At 38.0% G+C, this 20170-nt stretch overlaps 1 protein-coding gene and 1 long non-coding RNA gene across 3 annotated transcripts in view; one reads left to right on the top strand and one right to left on the bottom strand.

Annotated features, from left to right (window-relative positions):
- LOC135206905 (guanine nucleotide-binding protein G(o) subunit alpha) overlaps window positions 1-7948 on the top strand; it is a 676543-nt gene extending 668595 nt beyond the window's left edge. The window contains exons 6-8 of the mRNA XM_064238391.1: window positions 1119-1248; window positions 2767-2920; window positions 4528-7948. Of these exons, the coding sequence (XP_064094461.1) occupies window positions 1119-1248; window positions 2767-2920; window positions 4528-4715 (472 nt within the window). The 3' untranslated portion in view covers window positions 4716-7948. The remainder of the gene's footprint in view (window positions 1-1118; window positions 1249-2766; window positions 2921-4527) is intronic.
- LOC135206907 (uncharacterized) overlaps window positions 1-20170 on the bottom strand; it is a 497699-nt gene that overhangs the window by 28308 nt on the left and 449221 nt on the right. For both annotated transcript variants that reach the window (XR_010312839.1, XR_010312840.1), the window contains exon 6: window positions 18895-19075. This is a non-coding gene — a long non-coding RNA (uncharacterized LOC135206907). The remainder of the gene's footprint in view (window positions 1-18894; window positions 19076-20170) is intronic.

The raw sequence follows: 20170 nt of genomic DNA, 5'->3' as shown, positions 1-20170 counted from the left end.
GACTGATCTACTTTTGGAGAATATTGCCTTTAAACTGTAGCTAAAGAAATAAAACCTGCAAAACCTGACTTGCCCAGTTTGTTTGTGTGCCCTTGTTTAATCTGTTCACTGTCCCTACTTGTGTTGCTTTTGCTGTTCAGTATACTTATAATGTCAAAGATTGTGGATATTTTTAGCTTTATTCAAAAGGTTAAAATACGAAAAATGATTGTTCAAGGCCTCTTTTTATGAATGTGCTATAATTATCACAACTATCCCATTACAATCAGCCTATTGTAAAAGTAATGTTAGCTGTGAAAAAGAAATTTTCTGAATTATAAAAACTTCCATATTCCCCCTCCCCATACATTAGTAGCTGTATTGTCAGCAAATATTCAGTATGGAGACACACAATACTATAAGTGGCATGTGGTATTCAATACTTGTTTCAAGTAAGGGGGATTAGAGAAGTTACACCACCATCACTCTCTTTCTTCACCGTTATTGCTAAGTCTACTATAATATAATTACCTTCATCTCTATTCTTTGTTTTAATAGTGATATCAATATGATAGAAATTTAATATAAATAAAAAAATAAGAGACCAAAATTGAAAAATCCCTCATGGATGATCAAATGCAGTGCAGAGATGGTTCCGAAGGTGTCTAGAGTAGATTGCATATCTTGTGTAATAGTGTCTGATTATCATTATTAATACTGTAAATGTAAATGGTTTAAAAGACCCATCCTCTCATGTATGGTATAAGAATGACGCTCACTTTTGTACAGTATTCGCTTCTCTAGCTGGTAATTAATATTAATTATATCAATGATATATTTACTTATTAATATTGAGGAGTAATACCTATAATTTCTTCCTCAAGAAATGTCTGTTAGCGAATGACTGTCAATCTGTTTCTGCCCTTGCGGTGTCTGACTGCAATGGATGAAGCATTTTTATTTATGACGACCAGTGCTGAATAAATGTAAATTTTATTTGGAATATGACTTTTATTTCAAAGACCCCTCTTTTGTATTATGATCATCCCAGTAGGTAAGTTACTATAAGTTTTTAGACATCAATTTTTAAGTAGTAAACTGTAATTTAGAGTTACTCATGATTTGTACAATATTACCAGGTTGTTTGATGTGGGAGGTCAGCGATCAGAACGTAAGAAGTGGATTCACTGTTTTGAAGATGTCACAGCTATCATCTTCTGTGTTGCAATGTCAGAGTATGATCAGGTTCTACACGAAGATGAAACTACAGTAAGTTATAATTTGCATCTTTACATATTTTCAATATTTAGTAACATCATCTTTATCAGTGAAAGAAACACCAATATTTTATTGACATTCATTTATATAAGTTAGAGAAAATCTAATTTTTATGCTGTCCCTTAACATGTAACTTTTTTGTATTGCAACATTACAAACTTACATCCCCCAAGATACAATTTAAGAGAAGTACTATATTTATAACAATACCTAATGATGCAATAGAGCTAGAATGACATACGTACACCTCAACCAGCATTATTATCCTTATGATGTTCCCTTAATAAGTCTTTATCATGAGATTGGTTACTGTCTTGCTGATGAAATCCTTGTGCAAATCGTAGCACATCACTATCAAGACAGGAATAATTGGTCTTTCATTATGCCTATAAGGTAAGCATAAAATTTACTCCCATTGTGTATATTTATTTCAGACTTAATGACTAAGAAGTAAATTTAGATTTCTTGATTACTGTATTAAAATTTAAGTACAGTTTTTCTACTTGAGGTTTGCATAATGTCTTATAATTTGGCTGAAACCTTATTGTTACTGCATCTTGGCTGTTCAGTTCTAATTTCCACCTTTCAAATTTACATAATCATTAGAATACCAAAAGGGCCACAATCAAAGGCTTATGGGGGCTAAATTAATTATTTTCATAGTACCTATTAATTTTTTTCAACTTCAAGATGAAAAGAGCATTGAAAACTTTCTATCTTAGAAACAATAAATGAAAACTCCGCCTTGAAAATGTTTTACCATAACCCATTAAAAAACTTCAATAAGTCTGTAAATGCTAAGTCTAGCAAAAAATACTTTGTAAAATTATGGATTATTTATAATGAGGCAACTATTTTTAAAAATTAACTTAGGTTATGATTATCTTGTAGAATCCTCCTCATTATTTTTGTGAATTTTGTCTACGAAGCTTCTGCTCCCTAAACAGTCACACACATGCTGTCAATTTGCAAATCCTTCCTTTTGTAACTAGCCAGGTTCCTTTATGATGTTAGCTTATCCACTGATAATCTTCCCCTTAATTACAGTTTGTGTATTGGACAAAATAAGCAAAAGAAAATGGCTTAAGAATGCAACAAAACAATATGTGTACGAATTTTGTCAAGTTTTAATCAGCTTTGTGAAGGCGACCTCTCTTCATGTTATGTTAAGCACAGCATTCACTTACATCTGACATGTGTTGTACTATCAGTAGTCTACTCCTCTGGCTATTGTTACAGCCTGTCTTATTTGCAAATTTTTACATGCTAAAAACAGAGTAACAATCAGCCATGTGGGTTAGAATTAATATTCATCAGAAGGCACAGATAGTCTCTGGCTCTGTTAAGAAGTTCAGCTGCTTAATAAGAATCTGGGACTAACTGTTTTCCTTCTAGCTACTATTTATCTTTATAGCAAAATATGACTTGATTAAATTTTCCAGTGAACATTTGTTGAGTAGGTATCACTTGGTGTAAACAATTACAGTACCTGTAAATTGCTTGTTCCAGAACCGTATGCAAGAGTCTCTGAAGTTGTTTGACTCCATCTGTAACAACAAGTGGTTTGGAGACACATCTATAATTCTTTTCTTGAACAAAAAGGATTTGTTTGAGGAGAAAATTAAAAGGTCACCCTTGACTATATGTTTCTCTGAGTATACAGGTAAGTGTATGTGATTGCTAATACTAAGGAAAAAAAATTATCTATGGTCAATATTTCTCAGTATTTGTGCATTGTTACTTAAAATCAGTTCTTTGATATAATTTCATTAGTAAGTCCTCATTAAACGAATAGCAGTATTGTTGTTAACAGTCATACAGCACACTTAGAAAGGGTTATTGTGGGCTTGGTAGGCTGGGGAGCATTTCAGGAGGGAAAGCAGAGAGGAGGGGTGGAGGGCCATCATCTTGGAAGTCTTCAAGACTGTTAAGTATTGGCTTAAAAGCAATGTCATTAAAAAAGTTATTATTTATTCTAAATAGCTGAGTATTGAGGGGGGGGTTGCCCAGGGTAAGCATTTACAAGGATGGCACATATGCATCATGTTGAGGTAAACTATACCATGCTTTTGCTGTGCATTTGCTCACCTTTCTCTCTCTATAGGTTGTTCTTTATAGTTATTTATATAGTATGGCATATGAAAATGTACAAATCCCTATTTTTCCAAAACACATCATAATCTACTTCAACAGAGGCAATCATATATCTGTGGTTGAACCTTAGGTAAACAGGTAACGTAAATGTTTACTAATAAACACAATTGTGTACGTAATTCATAATTTATCATGGGATCCAACATATAATAAAATATTAAGCACAATGCAAGAAAGAGAGGTAGTAAACATAAGTGAAATCAGGTACATGCAATTACAAATGAACTGAACTTTCACAATGATTACCTTGAAGATACACACACTCTCTCCTCTCTCTCTCTCTCTCTCTCTCTCTCTCTCTCTGTGCCTCACCTTGTTTCTTTAATATAATTGTGCTAATCAGTAAGTAAAGTGCATTACATATTTACTAAACATTTCAACCACTGATATATGATAGCCTATGTGCTAATAGCTTAAGACATGTTTAAAATGACTGGGAAGATTTAATAAATTATTGTGTGCTGTACAAAATACTAAATATGTGCTGTACAAAATACTAAATAACAAATAACACTAATACATCTTTAATATGGCCTGCACACAAACAGATTTGATTGAAATGTCTATTTGATTTCTACTGTGTAGGTGCCATAATGTAGTACAAAATGGTGACTTTTTGTTCAGTAGTAGTACAATATCAGCATGTGTATACAGACATGTATATGTGCATGTGTATATACATACATGTATACATCACATTGCTGTGCATTTTCATTCCTTTCTCTTTTCCTATCTGGGTTATTCTTTCAAAAAGAGATTTTTCAAGGCCAGTCCACATAAGCAGTTTGGTTCTGTTTTGTCCATACTACTGTGCAGTACAATATATTCTGTGTTGTTTAAAGGCATATACACTACTGTGTTGAGACAAAATAGGGGTGGGAAAAAAAAGGTATGAAACTGTCATTTTCAATCTAATAGAATATTTTTTTTAACCATATCCAGAAATTCCAAATACTATCTGCATATACCTTGCATGTATTACTGATCATAAACAAAGGATTACCGTATATATGAACTTAAGTAATGATTACTATATCTACTAAAAGTTTCAGTTGTAGAACTGAACTCGTACATAAACAACGTCTGAATTCTCACCCTTAACATTTTAATTTTTAGGGTCTATGGAGTACAACGAGGCTTCAGCATACATCCAAGCCCAATTTGAAGCAAAGAATAAGTCTACAAATAAGGAAATCTACTGCCATATGACTTGTGCCACTGATACCACCAACATTCAGTTTGTGTTTGATGCTGTAACAGATGTCATCATTGCCACTAATCTCCGAGGATGTGGTCTATATTGATGTGTTTCAGAATTGAAACACTTGGGCTTTAATACTAGTAGTTACTTGTTAACATGTTTCATAACTTGGTCAGTCCTCACAAGCCCAAGTTTAGGAGGATAAAGACCAAAAGTTTTTGTAACTGTTATAAATGAGATTATAGGTGAAACTGGGGTAAGGTAATGGTTTTGTTCATCATTAACATCCAGCCTCAATCCCTGGGAGAGAAAAGTGATAAAGAATTCTTGCATTTTCAGCATATGTGTATGTAATGCTAGGAAAACACGTTTTGGTCTTTCAAAGACTATTGGCATGTTTATTAACTTAGTGACTTACAACAGCAGTTATGAATTGTGTGTTCAACTTCCTTTCTATTTACAATTAAATTACTGTTTGTTGTCATTCTTTTCCATTTACTTAAAGTACTGGAATTGTGCAAAAAAAACAAAATATGCTGAAAATGCAAAGATATTAAAAGAACTTACATTGATTTATATAATTTTTTTTTAAAGCATTTCTAAGTCGTATGCAAACCAGTTATAATTCCATATTTATAAATCAGAAAATGACAGATACTTTTAAGTCTCACTAACTATTACTCAAGTGATGTACTGATAAACACTCAATTAAAATATTTTGGCAAAAGCAGTTATCATTGTTTTAGTCATATTGCTTCTCTGTGATAGAATGTGACTACAGTTTTTGTGATTAGAGAAAATATAATACATATATAGTTGTATTAAAAACTAATGAAGGCCATTCAATTGGATTTATAAGTACATATACACGAAATGTCTGTACTGAAATATATATTTGTGACATCCACAGGTAATATAATGAAAAGAAAAAATAAGAATGTAGTTTTATAGCTGTTGATACTCAGATATGAAAATAACCATATTGAATTATACATAATGAAAAAGTACTGTACTTGAGAATCCATGAAAATTCTCTATCCAGCTGCATGTGCTACAAATACATGCTTTGATATACTCTTTTTACGTTTGAAACTTAATTTAAACTTGAACTATTAATACAGATTAACTAAAATTATATACGTAACAATCAAGACCAGTAGCCAAAAATTTTTTGATAAATGAGAAACGTATGTGAATTGCAGTAGTACTTTCCATGTTTTGTGGAGAGTCCTCAACTTTGCACTTTTTAAATTCTCTTCATTGCTTCATATTGCTAACAGCCACTTTGATGCTTATGCCCTATTTTAAGTCATAGTGCCCTACTTATTATAGTCAGGCGGTAACCAGGATTGATGCCAATTCAAAGGTAATTCTGATTTCACAGAAAATGTTTCTTTCATGAGTATACTGTACACATGGACAGCTAATGCACAGGACAGTGTTTAGAGTGATATCTGACTGCTAGTACTGTTAATTAACAATATTATTTATGGATATCAGTAACCTATGTACAATATAGAAAACTGGTAACCTACCTATAGTAGACATTTAATAATTATTCTAGTCACATCCAAAACTGGGACCAGTAAATGTGTATTGTAAATACCGAAGTCCATATTTTCATCCTAAGTGATGTGATGTTGATGCTCCGAAAACAATATGGTATACTACCATAGTATGACATATAAACGAGAAGCTTAATTTAAAAAATTTCTATTGCCTGCAAAATTTATTCTTTTGATTTAACTTGAAACAATATCAGTGTAAAATACATACGTAATATACAATTACCAATGCTTATCCAGAGTATGTATATTATAGTACTTAACTCTCAAAATACTTAATCAGTAAATTTAGAATGCTTAAAAATACAACTTTCCTGAGGTTATTAATCAATACAGTATTTCAGAAAAATCAGTAACAAAGTACGTATTTACTTCTTGAGTTAATGCATCTAGATTTTGGAAACAAAATTAAAAAAACTTGCAATCTTTCATACAGTACACCTACTGCAAAGGTTTAGACTAGCATAAAAAAATACACTTTGTTTCATTCATGCTGAGGTAATACGTGTACGCAGTTAACATCTTTTAGCAATTGTGTGCTTATACTGTATAAGCTTTTTCAAACTGTCCCTGAGCACAACTAAGGAAAAAAAAGGATGAAGAAAATATTTTATGATGGGAAATTTTGTGCTTCCTTACTAAGAATAGTAAACAAATCCTTGGTAACAAATCAAAATTACATTAATTTTACTGGTATTTGTTACAGATTCATATCTAAAAGTAGCAGTAAAAAAAGTAGTGAAAATTTAGTTACCATATAATCACTTTTAACTAGTTTAGGTTGTGTAATCCTTAATTAAACTTGAAGATTTGTCCCTATTTAATATATTTAGTACCCGTTATTTTTAGATAACAAGACAGGAATATAAAATTTCCTAAGCTATGAAACTTTATTATCAAGAAATATCATAATGTACAAATATATTGTACCAAATACCCTTCATACAATATCTTACACATCTATATTATAAAATAATCTGTTCAGTCCCATCACATATATAATGTACTGTATTTAGAAAGCAAAAACTGTAGCTTGATCTTAAGAGAATTCAAGTACTGTACGAATAATTTGTGCTACCTTAACATTCCATGCTCTTGAACGGTACCCGATTTAGAATGACTTTGGTACTAGAAGGAACTGAAAAGGATTTCCAAAATGCAAAGTCATCAGTACAGAATCTGCTTCATTTTTGTGCAGTGTGCATAGTAATGACTTTGCTCAGTTATGATGAAATCTTACAAGGCTGGATATGCAAATTATGCACCACAAACCTTATGTTTGGCTCCTATAGTTACAATTTAGAGGTAATTTCTAATCTAAACTCATTGTCTGTATAAGTAGCATGCCAAAATACTTAATTATTCAAAGAAGTATAACCGGAGAGTGATTGACAAGCAAAGTTGGAAAATCCCTTACTATCATTTACATAGTCATGGTAGAGAAGGTTCCATCATTTTTGTGTAGATTTAGGCTTGAAAAGTCCTCATATTTAATATTAATGTTAAATAACCCATCCTCTCATTGTGCTGTAAGTTACCGCTCAGTTTTGTACAGTGTTCTGCTCAGGTAGGCTGTTATGCACTCAAGCTATGTAAAGCTCCACACGCAACTAATTGTTTGAGCAATTGGAGTAAAAACTTGTAAAGGTATCTGTAAGTTCCCTGGGATGTTGACATCCTGATGGTGAGCATCACAATAAATCATTTGTGTTGGCAAAACTCTGTATTAGACTGGACATGGGTGAAATGAATGTCTTTTATTTCATAAAAATTGATTTTTATTTTCCCTGAAATTAGCTTTCTATGTAATTCATACACAAACTAGCTTTCTATGTAATTCATACACAAACATTTAAAAAAAAGCTGACAAATATAGAGTGAAACCTCACTTGCGTATATAATCCGTTCCAAAACATCTCACAAAGTCCAAAACATAAGAAATCGGAAAAAATCATTCCTATACGGAATAATGTAACTAATTAATGTGTTCCAGACATCCACATATACTAAAAAAAATAAATTTTATAGAATAAAGTTTTACATGCAAAAAAAAAAAAAAAAAAAAATTACCCAACAAATGGTCCGATATTCTGCTTTCACCATGACCTTCCCCAGTTTGATATTGAATTATATTTAAAATTCACCAAAATCAGTCAAGAAATGTGGATTTGTAGACATTATCCAATTTACATATATACAGGCAGTCCGCGGGTTACGACGGGGGTTCCATTCTTGAGACGCGTCATAAGCCGAAAATCGTCGTAAGCCGGAACATTGTCAAAAATCCTGAGAAAACCTTACTTTTAATGCTTTAGGTGCATTCAAAACTATGTAAACTGCATTCTTATTGCATTTTTCATCAAAAAAACTTTAAATATAGATTATTTTGCATTTTTGGTGTCATATTTCATCCGCCAGATCAGTGTTTGTAGGCGTCGTAACTCTGGAACATGCGTCGTAACCCTGGAAATAATTTCTGATGAATATAATTGAAAAGCATTGTAACGTCGCAAGCCGAGACCATCGTAACCCGGGGACTGCCTGTATAGACAATATATAAATACTACGTATATATATTGTCAAGGTGGTGACACCATTTCCTCTTTAGGGTAGAAGTGTTTATGATTTTTTAGATTTTTGAAGTCTGATTGGACTTTAATTTTTTTAGATATTAATGCCACAACTTAAAATACTTTCAGTTAGACTCAGTGTTTAAGGTGTTTGTCATTAATGAGTAGATGATCAGAAAGAGATCAGTATAACAAGGAAGTAAGAACTGTTCACACAAGAAGCCAAACAAACTAACAGACAATGACTCCACCTACACCTTCAGCTTAATCAACCTCGACCTCCACAGTTGCACATAAATTACATGCGAGTGACATTTTGGGGTAGGTAAGGAGAACATGATGCTTGCAATCCGGAAACGTGGATCGAGCAAGTATAAACCAATTTGAATAACATAGTAGGAGCAGACAGACCAACTAAATGAAGCTAAACTTATCTAGATTTGTCGGCAGGAGATATAGTAGGGCATTACGTTCATTCTATGCCAATAAAGAATTATAAATTGGGGAAGAATTAAAGTAATACTTAAGGAGCATATACTCCGCAGTAGGCAAAGATAGTTCAAGGATGGAGAGTTGACAAAAGAAACTACCTCAGAATGAATCCTCAGCTACTTACCCATTTCAAGGAATGGAATCATTTAGTTGCAGACACACTATGGTTAACAACTTAAGCAGGTCAAAAGATAATAACAATTGAAAACTGCCATAACCTGTTTATGGATGCTTTGCTGTTGGTAAGCTTACCCTCAAAAGCTTTTGAATAAACAAACTGTACTTGGGGTTAAGTAGACATCATCAAAATCGAAAATGAAGTGAGGAAAATTTTTGATAGAAATCCTTAAGGGAACGATTTATATAGACCTTTAGCAACTGCAGGACAAGAAGTAAACGAACATACTCAGCAGACTGATCAGATTAGGAGATCTAATGCTTATGACGTTACTAGTATTATCCTTAACTCTGTCCAGACCACATGCCCAGTCGACCACCTATAACTACATCTCCATCTAAGTGACACACCTCAACAGGTCAGATTTCACAAATAAAGTTCAGTTGTCTCCTATATCCTGTGTATGTGACCTTGCACCATGCCTAATTAGGTAACTCCATAAAAATTTCATAGCTATGATCCACCTAGGATGCAAGAAAAAAAGTGTGTAGACAAGCTCAGCTTAACAGCAATTATTCTCAATGTTCAGCCTCTCAAAATTATCATCGATATTAAAGTACAGTGTACACAGTGCAATTATTCTCAAATGCTCAGATTATTACCAATATCATCAATATCAAAATACAACACACACCTAGAAATGACCCGCAAGTCATCAACAAAAAGAATATACAAGTGGAGAAAACCAGCGAGGTGATTGCAACTTCAAATAACATGAAATAGTAACATAATTATTCCGTGGACAATCGCCACATTTGTTCAGAAAGAATGAATGTTTAGGTCAGTCATATAACAGCGTTCTAACTAGAGTTCAAGCCTCCTCAAGATAATGCAAAATACCAAAGCTGCTTAACCTTCCATGGCCTTGAACTAAAAATGTCTCGACAGAATGCTCAATACCATTCTTCTCAACTTTAAAATCTGGAGAGTTGAAAACAGATGTAAACAAGAACATTGCTAATTCGCATTCCACGTAAGGTCCCATTTAAAGCGACAGAACAATATCAACCACAAAACTCCGTTTTAAAGACTTGTAATTTGCCGCCGCTGATTGCCAGGGTCTTTTATAGGGGAGGTTCATCTCGCGCATTTTGTCATCCTTAATCATTCATTACAGCTGGGAAAGTGTTATGCCACAGAGGGAATGCGGTTTCCTATAGTCGTCTTTTTATTCTCCTCCGTTTCTTTAGCATTGAAACAATAAGAAATTGTGGCTTCTAAGGTTTTATAAAAGTACAAGTTACGAAAGACAGCAGAAAATTGGGTACATTCCGGAAAACTTATACAGTATCACAACTTCGGTGGGTGCAAATTTCTTCAGAATATTTTGCCCAGATGTATAACTTTTCCATATTAACAACGGTAATAAGCAACAGAGATCTTGAAAGACTGTCGCTAGTTCGAACGATGCAATTCTCGAAATTTTGCACTCTCAAGGCCTACACCAATGCAACAGTACTTTATGCAACTTCTTTAGAAATGATCTCGGTATCTGTCATGAAAATATATGTAGTAAAATGTGTGTTTTCATCCACATAAAAACTCACATGCGTGGAAAAGTGCGCAAATATATATAAAAAAATTAATTCGTAATTATACTATTTTAATAGAACCAACAACTTACCTCCGGGTGAGAGAGGCCGTGACTTGGGTCACGCTCTCTCTCTCTCTTCCGCAAGTTTAAGTGTAATTACACTTGAAATTTTTAATTTTTTCCCCTATGCAATAGCGTCACTGAACTAGAAATTTACGGAGATGTTTTACATATACTCATTTACGCAATTCGTTGCATCATTATCTGTTGACCATGTCATTTTTTCTCAATGTTGAACACAAGCTGATACTGCATTTAGTAGGGTTATCAACCGTACTGACAAATTTTTCCCTTTCGCCATGCACAGGTAAGCATAATTACATACTCCTGAGAGAGAGAGAGAGAGAGAGAGAGAGAGAGAGAGAGAGAGAGAGAGAGAGAGAGAGAGAGAGAGAGAATATCCTATAACAATAATGAATGCCGATAAAAATGTTTCAACATAAATCCTGTTTAATATTCCAGACGATGTATAAAGAATTTTTCTGAACATTGCTTATGGATATCGCAAACCTTTTTGAAAACAACGCTATAAAAAGACTGCACTAAGAAAAAGGAAGCTCCACTTAAGAGTCTGTTACCCTGCTAAGGCTGTAAAGCATTCATTTGAAGACTTTAAATCAATATTTAAATTAGTACTTTTTTGTTACCTATCAGTATTCTCCTAAAATGTATGCAGCCCCTTTCCCTTGACTTTTCTTAAAAGAAAACAACTGATAACACTTGTCTAACGGAATCTGTTCAGCCGGGGTTGCGTACTATGAGAGAAAGAGATGTATTACCAGCACAAAGCGTCAGCGTCAGTTCCCCTGATAATTCTACGAAAGATACGATCATGGCACTTCTTAATGTTGTTGTCAGTCATGCTTCCATAAAATTGCGAATTTTTCAGAGGTTTCAAAAGTATCCCCCACAAAACACGCTTCCATAAAATTGCAAATTTTTCAGAGGTTTCAAAAGTATCCCCACAAAACACAGAGATTATACCAAAAGTAATTTCTAATGGAGTGACTGTTCCGAATTCGGTGAAAAATATCCAAACACTTATTTTTCCGCAAAAATGTAAAAACCTATTATACTTTTCAACAATCCAGACTATTTTTATAAGAAAGCCTGTCCAGACTTTTTATATATAAAAAAAATTTCCTGTTCCATACTAAATGCAAAACAAGAACAATTAACAAATAATCTAAATTACGCGCAGACCCAAATAACTGTATACAATTTTCTCACGAGCGTGAATGGCTCCGTTTGCAAACACAACATTCCACTTCTGCGCTTTGCTGTGGTTTCCAAATCTTCTCAAGCGTCAGTTTTTTTTTCTTTTTTTATCTCCTAAGGAAACAAGTCCAATACCACTCACACATTTCTGCACTTTTCGCATGGTAATTAAAGGCAGGTGTTGGCTGGCCTGATCGTCCGACACCTGCAGCATGTATTTTCTATACAAGAACATACCAGAAAATAAACGTCCACATTAAGCTTCTACTTCTGATTTTCATAGACAATCTCCCCTGCTTCAGACTGCATGGACATTCTATTTCAAATATATACATAGCACTAGATATGATACACCAATGAGAAGTTAGCTTGTATAACTGTGCTTGTATAAGGAGAGGGAAATAATAGCGTCTGCGGAACTAGAAGAGTGCAATGTGGGATTTGTGACTCAGATTCAGTTCACTGTGCTGGAGTTGAAACTTCTCCGAGATCTGAGATTTTGAATCAAGACGTAGGAACACGAGGCGTGTAAGATTGAATCAATTCTGTAAACTTAACGTTAATCAATAAAGTCAAGGGTACAATTTGACTATAAAAAGGTAGCATACGAGAGAGAGAGAGAGAGAGAGAGAGAGAGAGAGAGAGAGAGAGAGAGAGAGAGAGAGAGAGAGAGAGAGAGATTAATTATATTCCCATTAACATAGATAATATTCATTCTCATACCCGGTTTTGACGGGGAACACTGAAGTTGATACGTACAACCTATTCACAGAACTTGATGAAGGAAATGGGAAAACGGACAGCAACCACTGGCTACTAAAAACACAAGCGACAGAGGCGGTCGGTAAGTTGCACAATAATTGACGTCAAGAGGATGCTGAAGCCACAAACGACCCGGTCTTGACCCGAGATGACGGAAGATTTGTAAAGGGCGATCAGTGTTTTTATTCAGTTTCCTTGCTAAAGTCTTTGGATGCTAATATTAATGATTCATTACGCTGTCTTGATTATTCATCACTACACCAGCAAACTTTTGTCTGAATTAGCTAGGGTGGGTAGGTTGTATCTGGCGGTGAGGAAATCGTGAATTAACGTACTGTCTAGTATCTCCTGAACGGGTATGACTTCAGAGTAGATAAAATTCTCTCTCTCCCTCTTAGTTATTGATCATAATAAAATTAAATCCTTCATGTATCAAGGTAGTATTTAGGAAAAACCAATACATTTGCAACCTTGTTCGGCATTATTTCTATATACTTTATAAGGGAGTACTGTCAACATATTACACAAAGGAGGATACACCTATTGGCTATCTATATACAGCAAAAGTTTGAGCCCTAGAGTTACTCCATGAGCGGTCAATACTATTATCTAACAGACATGTGATTACCTCAACTATAAATATATTTCGAAAACAACACTATTATGAAAGTCTTATGAAGTACTTCTGCTCTGTGTCACTACAAACGTAACCAATCTCTTCCGTCGATAACTAGGAGTATTCAAGCTCTTGCAAACTTAGAATGGAGAAAGTACTTCACTTAAATCAACTTTTCAAATCTACTTAGAGAAAACTAGAATATTCTGTGTTACCAGTGTAAATGACAGCATTCTATCTACTAACTGGCTTTATCTTTCCCATCATGGAATTTAGTTCTAATCTTATGAATGCTGCTTCTGGTTTCCAACAGACAGAAGCTCTATAATAGTATGATCGACAACCCTTCTGTATGTCAATATCGTCAATTGACTTCCCATCAGAAATGAACCTAACCGAACTAACTGCAGAAAATAAATAAGCATTTAATATTCGACGCTTTTTTTTACAACGCTTGCACAAAACAAAGCATCTAACAGCAAACGAAGAACTAAAACCGACATACAATTTGTTAGACTATCAAAGGTACCGTAATTCTCACAATTACTCAAGTCTGTCTATCAAAAAGACGACTTTTTACCTTTCTTCTCATAATCTGCATTATGCGGGATCTTAATTGCTTCCTTATAAGAAAATCACACCTGTTCCTATAGAAGCCACATAATGTCTTTAACGATAGGTAATGGCAAAAACGCCTTCTTGCTCAACCTAATAGCTAATCATTTAACGGTAAGTTTTTTCCTAGTCATTGTCCTTCAGTGTTTCGTAATACCCAAACATACCTTCACATATTGGCAAATCTACATTTAAAGAGAATTAGAAGTTTGAATGCATCGTTAGGCCATATTCAATATTCGTTATGTAGATTACCAAATTTCAGCGGGAGTTAAAATTCTACTACTACACTAAGCGAAGATACGTTAACGTGACCGATAACTCATTGGTGAAAAAGTGGTTTAATCTTCATTAAAGCCCATTGTATAAGTCAGAATTAATGAGACTACTTCTGCAAGGAAACATCGAGCGCAACAACCCGCGTGGATTTTGCTGTCGGTGCCAGGAGCAATCATCATTCGCACGTGCCAGTCACCGACACTCCCACACCCTGCCATCAATCTGCGTTAATTTACCATCGAGTCCACTTCCTAGTCTATGTAACGATGAGATATAGTGTTCTCTCTCTCTCTCTCTCTCTCTCTCTCTCTCTCTCTCTCTCTCTCTCTCTCTCTCTCTCTCTTCATATGCATATAAAAACTTATATACATCAATGTCATACACGCAACAATATAAAGAGGTGCCAGACAGAGTTCTGTTTCTATCGATGTTAATGCTTGTTTGCATAATGCCTGACTCGTGTGCATGTTATTGGTTGCGAATCGTGTGCGTGATACTGGTAGCAGAATTAAAAAAAAAAAATCTCATAAGAAACAGGGATTTACACCCAGTTAAATGCTGATTTCAAGGCATACTGGCTTGAGGCGTGGTCAAACTAAACATTGAGGCTTTACCTCATTTTGTTGCTATAAGCCACCCTTTGTAGACTGACCCCAACTGAAAAACCCGCCCTCTATAGACTGACCCCAAACAGAAGCCCGCCCTCTATAGAGCGACCCCAAACAGAGACCCGCCCTCTATAGAGCGACCCCAAACAGAGACCCGCCCTCTATAGAGCGACCCCAAACAGAGGCCCGCCCTCTATAGAGCGACCCCAAACAGAGACCCGCCCTCTATAGAGCGACCCCAAACAGAGACCCGCCCTCTATAGAGCGACCCCAAACAGAGGCCCGCCCTCTATAGACCAACCCCCAAACAGAGGCCCGCCCTCTATAGACAGACCCCCAAACAGAGGCCCGCCCTCTATAGACTGACCCAAACAGAGACCCGCCCTCTATAGACAGACCCCAAAACAGAGGCCCGCCTCTATAGACTGACCCCAAACAGAGACCCGCCCTCTATAGACAGACCCAAACAGAGACCCGCCCTCTATAGAGCGACCCCAAACAGAGGCCCGCCCTCTATAGAGCGACCCCAAACAGAGACCCGCCCTCTATAGAGCGACCCCAAACAGAGGCCCGCCCTCTATAGACTGACCCCAAACACCCAGAAAGACCCCCCGCCCAATCTATAGACAGACCCCAAACAGAGGCCCTCCCTCTATAGACTGACCCCAAAAAGAGACCCGCCCTTCTATAGCAGACCCCCAAACAGAGGCCCGCCCTCTATAGACTTGACCCCAAACAGAGACCCGCCCTCTATATAACTGACCCCAAACAGAGACCCGCCCTCTATAGGACAAGACCCCCAAAACGAGCCCGCCCTCTATAAAGACCCTGAACCCCAAACAGAAGAACCCCGCCCCTCTATAGACTGACCCCAAACCGAGACCCGCCCCTCTATAGAACAGACCCAAACAGAGGGCCCGCCCCTCCTAAGACTGACCCCGAAACCCAGAGCCCGCACTCTATAGACGAGCCCACAGCCCACGACCCGCCCTCTATAGACTGACCCCAAACAGAGGCCCACCCGCCCCTCTATAGACTGACCCCAAACAGAGACCCGCCCTATATAGAAAGACAAAACAGAGCCCCGCCCTATAGACGACCCCCCAAACAGAGACCCGCCTCTATAGACCACACCAACAGAGACCCGCCCTATAGACCCAGACCCAAAACGAGGCCCGCCCTCTATAGACTGACCGCCAAACAGAGTACCCGCCCCTCTATAGACAGACCCCGACAGAGACCCGCCTCTATAGACAGACCCAAACAGAGTCCTCCCTCTATAGACAAGACCCCAAACAGAGGCCCGCCCTCTATAGACTGACCCCAAACAGAGACCCGAACCCTCTATAGACTGACCCCAAACAAGGACCCGCCCTCTATAGACTGACCCCAAACAGAGACCCGCCCTCTATAGACAAGACCCGAACGAGCCCGCCCTCTATAGAAAGAACCCAAACAGAGGCCCGCCTCTATAGACTGACCCCAAATAGAGACCGCCCTCGATAGACTGACCCCAACAAGAGACCCTCCTCTATATACAACCCCAAACAGAGCCCGCCCTCCTATAGACTGAGACCCCAAACAGAGGCCCGCCCTCTATAGACAGACCCAAACGAGGCCCGCCCTCTATAGGCTGACCCCAAACAGAGACCCGACCTCTATCGACAACCCAAACAGAGACACCGCCCTCTATAGTAAGACCCAAACAGAGCCCCCGCCCTCTATAGACCTGACCCCAAACAAGACCAGCCTCTATAAAGACAGACCCCAACAGAGGCCCGCCCTCTATAGACAGACCCAAACAGAGACCCTCCCTGTTTTTAATCTATAGTACGACCAAAACAGAGACCCCCCTCTATAGACGACCCAGCCAGAGACCCACCCTCTATAGACAGAACCCAAACAAGAAGACCCGCACTCTATAGACAGACCCAAACAGAGCCCTCCCTCTATAGACGACCCAACAGAGGGCCCGCCCTCTATAGACTGACCCAAATCAGAGACCAGCCTCTATAGAACAGACCCCAAACAGAGGCCCGCTCGGGACCCGCCCTTCTATAGACTGACCCCAAACAGATACCCGCCCTCTATAGACAGTACCCAAACAAGACCCCCAGCCCGCTATAGACAGACCCAAACATAGACCCTCCTCTATCAGAACAGACGCAACAGAGGCCCGCCCTCTATAGACTGACCCCAAACAGAGACCCTCCCCCTCTATAGACAACAGAACCCCAACAAGGCCCCCCTCTATAGACTGACCCCAAACAGAGACCCGCCCTCTATAGAACCCCCCAAAGACCCAAACAGAGGCCGCCCGCTATAGTACTGGACCCCAAACAGAGACCTGCCCTCTATAGACAGACCCAAACAGAGGCCCGCCCTCTATAGACTGACCCCAAACAGAGACCCGCCCTCTATAGACAGACCCAAACAGAGGCCCGCCCTCTCTATAGACTGACCCCAAACAGAGACCCGCCCTCTATAGACAGACCCAAACAGAGGCCTGCCCTCTATAGACCGACCCCAAACAGAGACCAGCCCTCTATAGACAGACCCAAACAGAGACCCGCCCTCTATAGAGCGACCCCAAACAGAGACCCGCCCTCTATAGACAGACCCAAACAGAGGCCGCCCTCTATAGACTGACCCCAAACAGAGACCCGCCCTCTATAGACAGACCCAAACAGAGACCCGCCCTCTATAGCAGACCCAAACAGAGGCCCGCCCTCTATAGACCGACCCCAAACAGAGGCCCGCCCTCTATAGACCGACCCCAAACAGAAGCCCGCCCTCTATAGACTGACCCCAAACAGAAGCCCGCCCTCTATAGACCGACCCCAAACAGAAGCCCGCCCTCTATAGACTGACCCCAAACAGAAGCCCGCCCTCTATAGACTGACCCCAAACAGAGGCCGCCCTCTATAGACACCGACCACGAACTGAAGCCTTCCTTTTATAGACTGACCCCAAACAGAAGCCAGCCATCTATAGACTCACCCCAAACAGAAGCCAGCCCTCTATAGACCGACCCCAAACAAAAGCCTTCCCTTTATAGACTGCCCCCAAACAGCTCGCCCTTTATAGACCAACCCCAACAAGAAACCTGCCCTCTATAGACTGACCCCAAACAGAAGCCCGCCCTCTACAGGCTGACCCCAAACAGAAGCTCGCCCTCTATTGACTGATCCCAAACAGAAGCTCGCCCTCTACTGACTGACCCTAAACAGAAGCCCGCCCACCACAGACCGATTCTAAAATGAGTAAACAGAACAACTACAGTTTAAGCCTGTGCTGCCAAACCTAAGAGCTAAGTATTGTTAGCTAATCCAAGATAAGTTCATTCAGCAAGTTATCTATCTTCTTGGCTTATTAAGTTCGTATGACACTTCAAGAATCTGCCCTGTGAAATTACAAGATCTACAAACAATTCAATTTAAAATCGGTTTGCACTACTTACTTGATTAAAACCAGTACTACTAGAATACTAATGTGCAAATCTTACGAGTGGTGGTGGTCTATTTTTTTTTTTTTTTTTTTCTGGGAAAGGCTTTTTCCAGTGACAACTAGGAAAACCTCATCGCTTTCCTAACGAAGTATCATGTGTATGTCAACATCTTCAAGCACTTCCCTTTTCCTATTATAATAGCTAAGTGACTGAAGATCCTATCGTACTTGGTTGCTGAAGAAACCCTTCCGGTGTGTAAAAATAAGTTGCTTCCTAGCGTATAACCTGGATATTATGATAACCCAAGGAAAGACTTATAATATTGATGCTCTCTTACCTGAGGAGTGCTCGGCACGTGCACCTGGGGCATCACTCTTGGAAAACATGGACTGGTTGCCTACCCTCTTGGTGAGCCACGGGAGACCGAATAGAAGGTAGATTCAGGATCCAGGGTAGATTCAACTGTACTGAGGACAACTCTCCACTCGACCAAGACCAGCCTGCATAATCCGCATGACCTATCAATGCAGAACAACAAAACTGGTTAAACTAATGCCTTGGACAGTGTGACCAACCACCCACTTATAGCCTTCATACCTTTCACTGCTAACTTTTCTTGTTCAAATCCATGCTTAAAAATGAACACAACACATATGCACAATACAAGAAGTAAGAAGTTTCAACTTGATAGTAAGTTGGAGCGTAATATGTTGTCTTCGCTCGACTTTACCTATATCTTTCCAATCATAACTGATTATGTTATGCCAACTCAATTCTTGCAGTCTATTTATCACCTTTACTTTCATTTAACAGCAATTATTCCTCTCACCAATTTCATTGGAGCCTCTTCCTCAAACCATTTCTTAACATGCACAATATCTCGAATCTTCAACCTCTTAACTGAATGCATTTTCAATATTACACTAACCTTTACTACTCTTGGGTCATTCAGTTCTTCCACTCACGAGCCTCTACTTTCAGCAAATCCTCAAAATAGCCTGTCAGCACAGGACTGTTTTCAGTTCAACCAGCATTTCTCCATTTGCATCTTTTATGTGAGAGCAGTTTATTCATTAATATTTCTCTCTGCATTTACTTCCATGAGAACAACCTTTTCTTCTCACTATTGTTCTTGTTCACCTTCAACTCTAATAATCCTTTCTCCACTACCAATATTCATTGAAAAAGTTGTGACAATGATTTTAAAACATTTAGAATTGTTCATTTCCACTTTTTGTATTGTAAGCATGATAGCCAATGTCTCACTGAACACCCACAAGGAAGAAAAAGTGTAAACTGGAAATAAAGGGAAATGGAAGTTTTTCTTGGATAAAAAAAATTATCTACTACATATTATATAAAATATAAGACAACATACAGCTTCTAAAACATGAAATGAGAGGCAGTATAAATGCCAAATTCTAAAACTTTTCTCCAAAAACCAGTAGTTGCTAGTAGGAAAAAGTTTTATGTGAAAAGGTGGCTGGATATGGCCAAGGCACGAGTAACCAAGTCCATAAACAATGGGTATTCTGCCATGATTATGACACCTAAAGTCAGGTTAGGTTGGGGGCCATGAGTCAAAGCCCAAACCAAGTCTGATAGGTCAAGGG

This window comes from Macrobrachium nipponense, chromosome 31, assembly GCF_015104395.2.
Source record: "Macrobrachium nipponense isolate FS-2020 chromosome 31, ASM1510439v2, whole genome shotgun sequence".
Taxonomy (NCBI): domain Eukaryota; kingdom Metazoa; phylum Arthropoda; class Malacostraca; order Decapoda; family Palaemonidae; genus Macrobrachium; species Macrobrachium nipponense.
The sequence above is the reverse complement of the archived record's forward strand: the minus strand, read 5'-3'. Positions and strand labels throughout refer to the sequence as shown.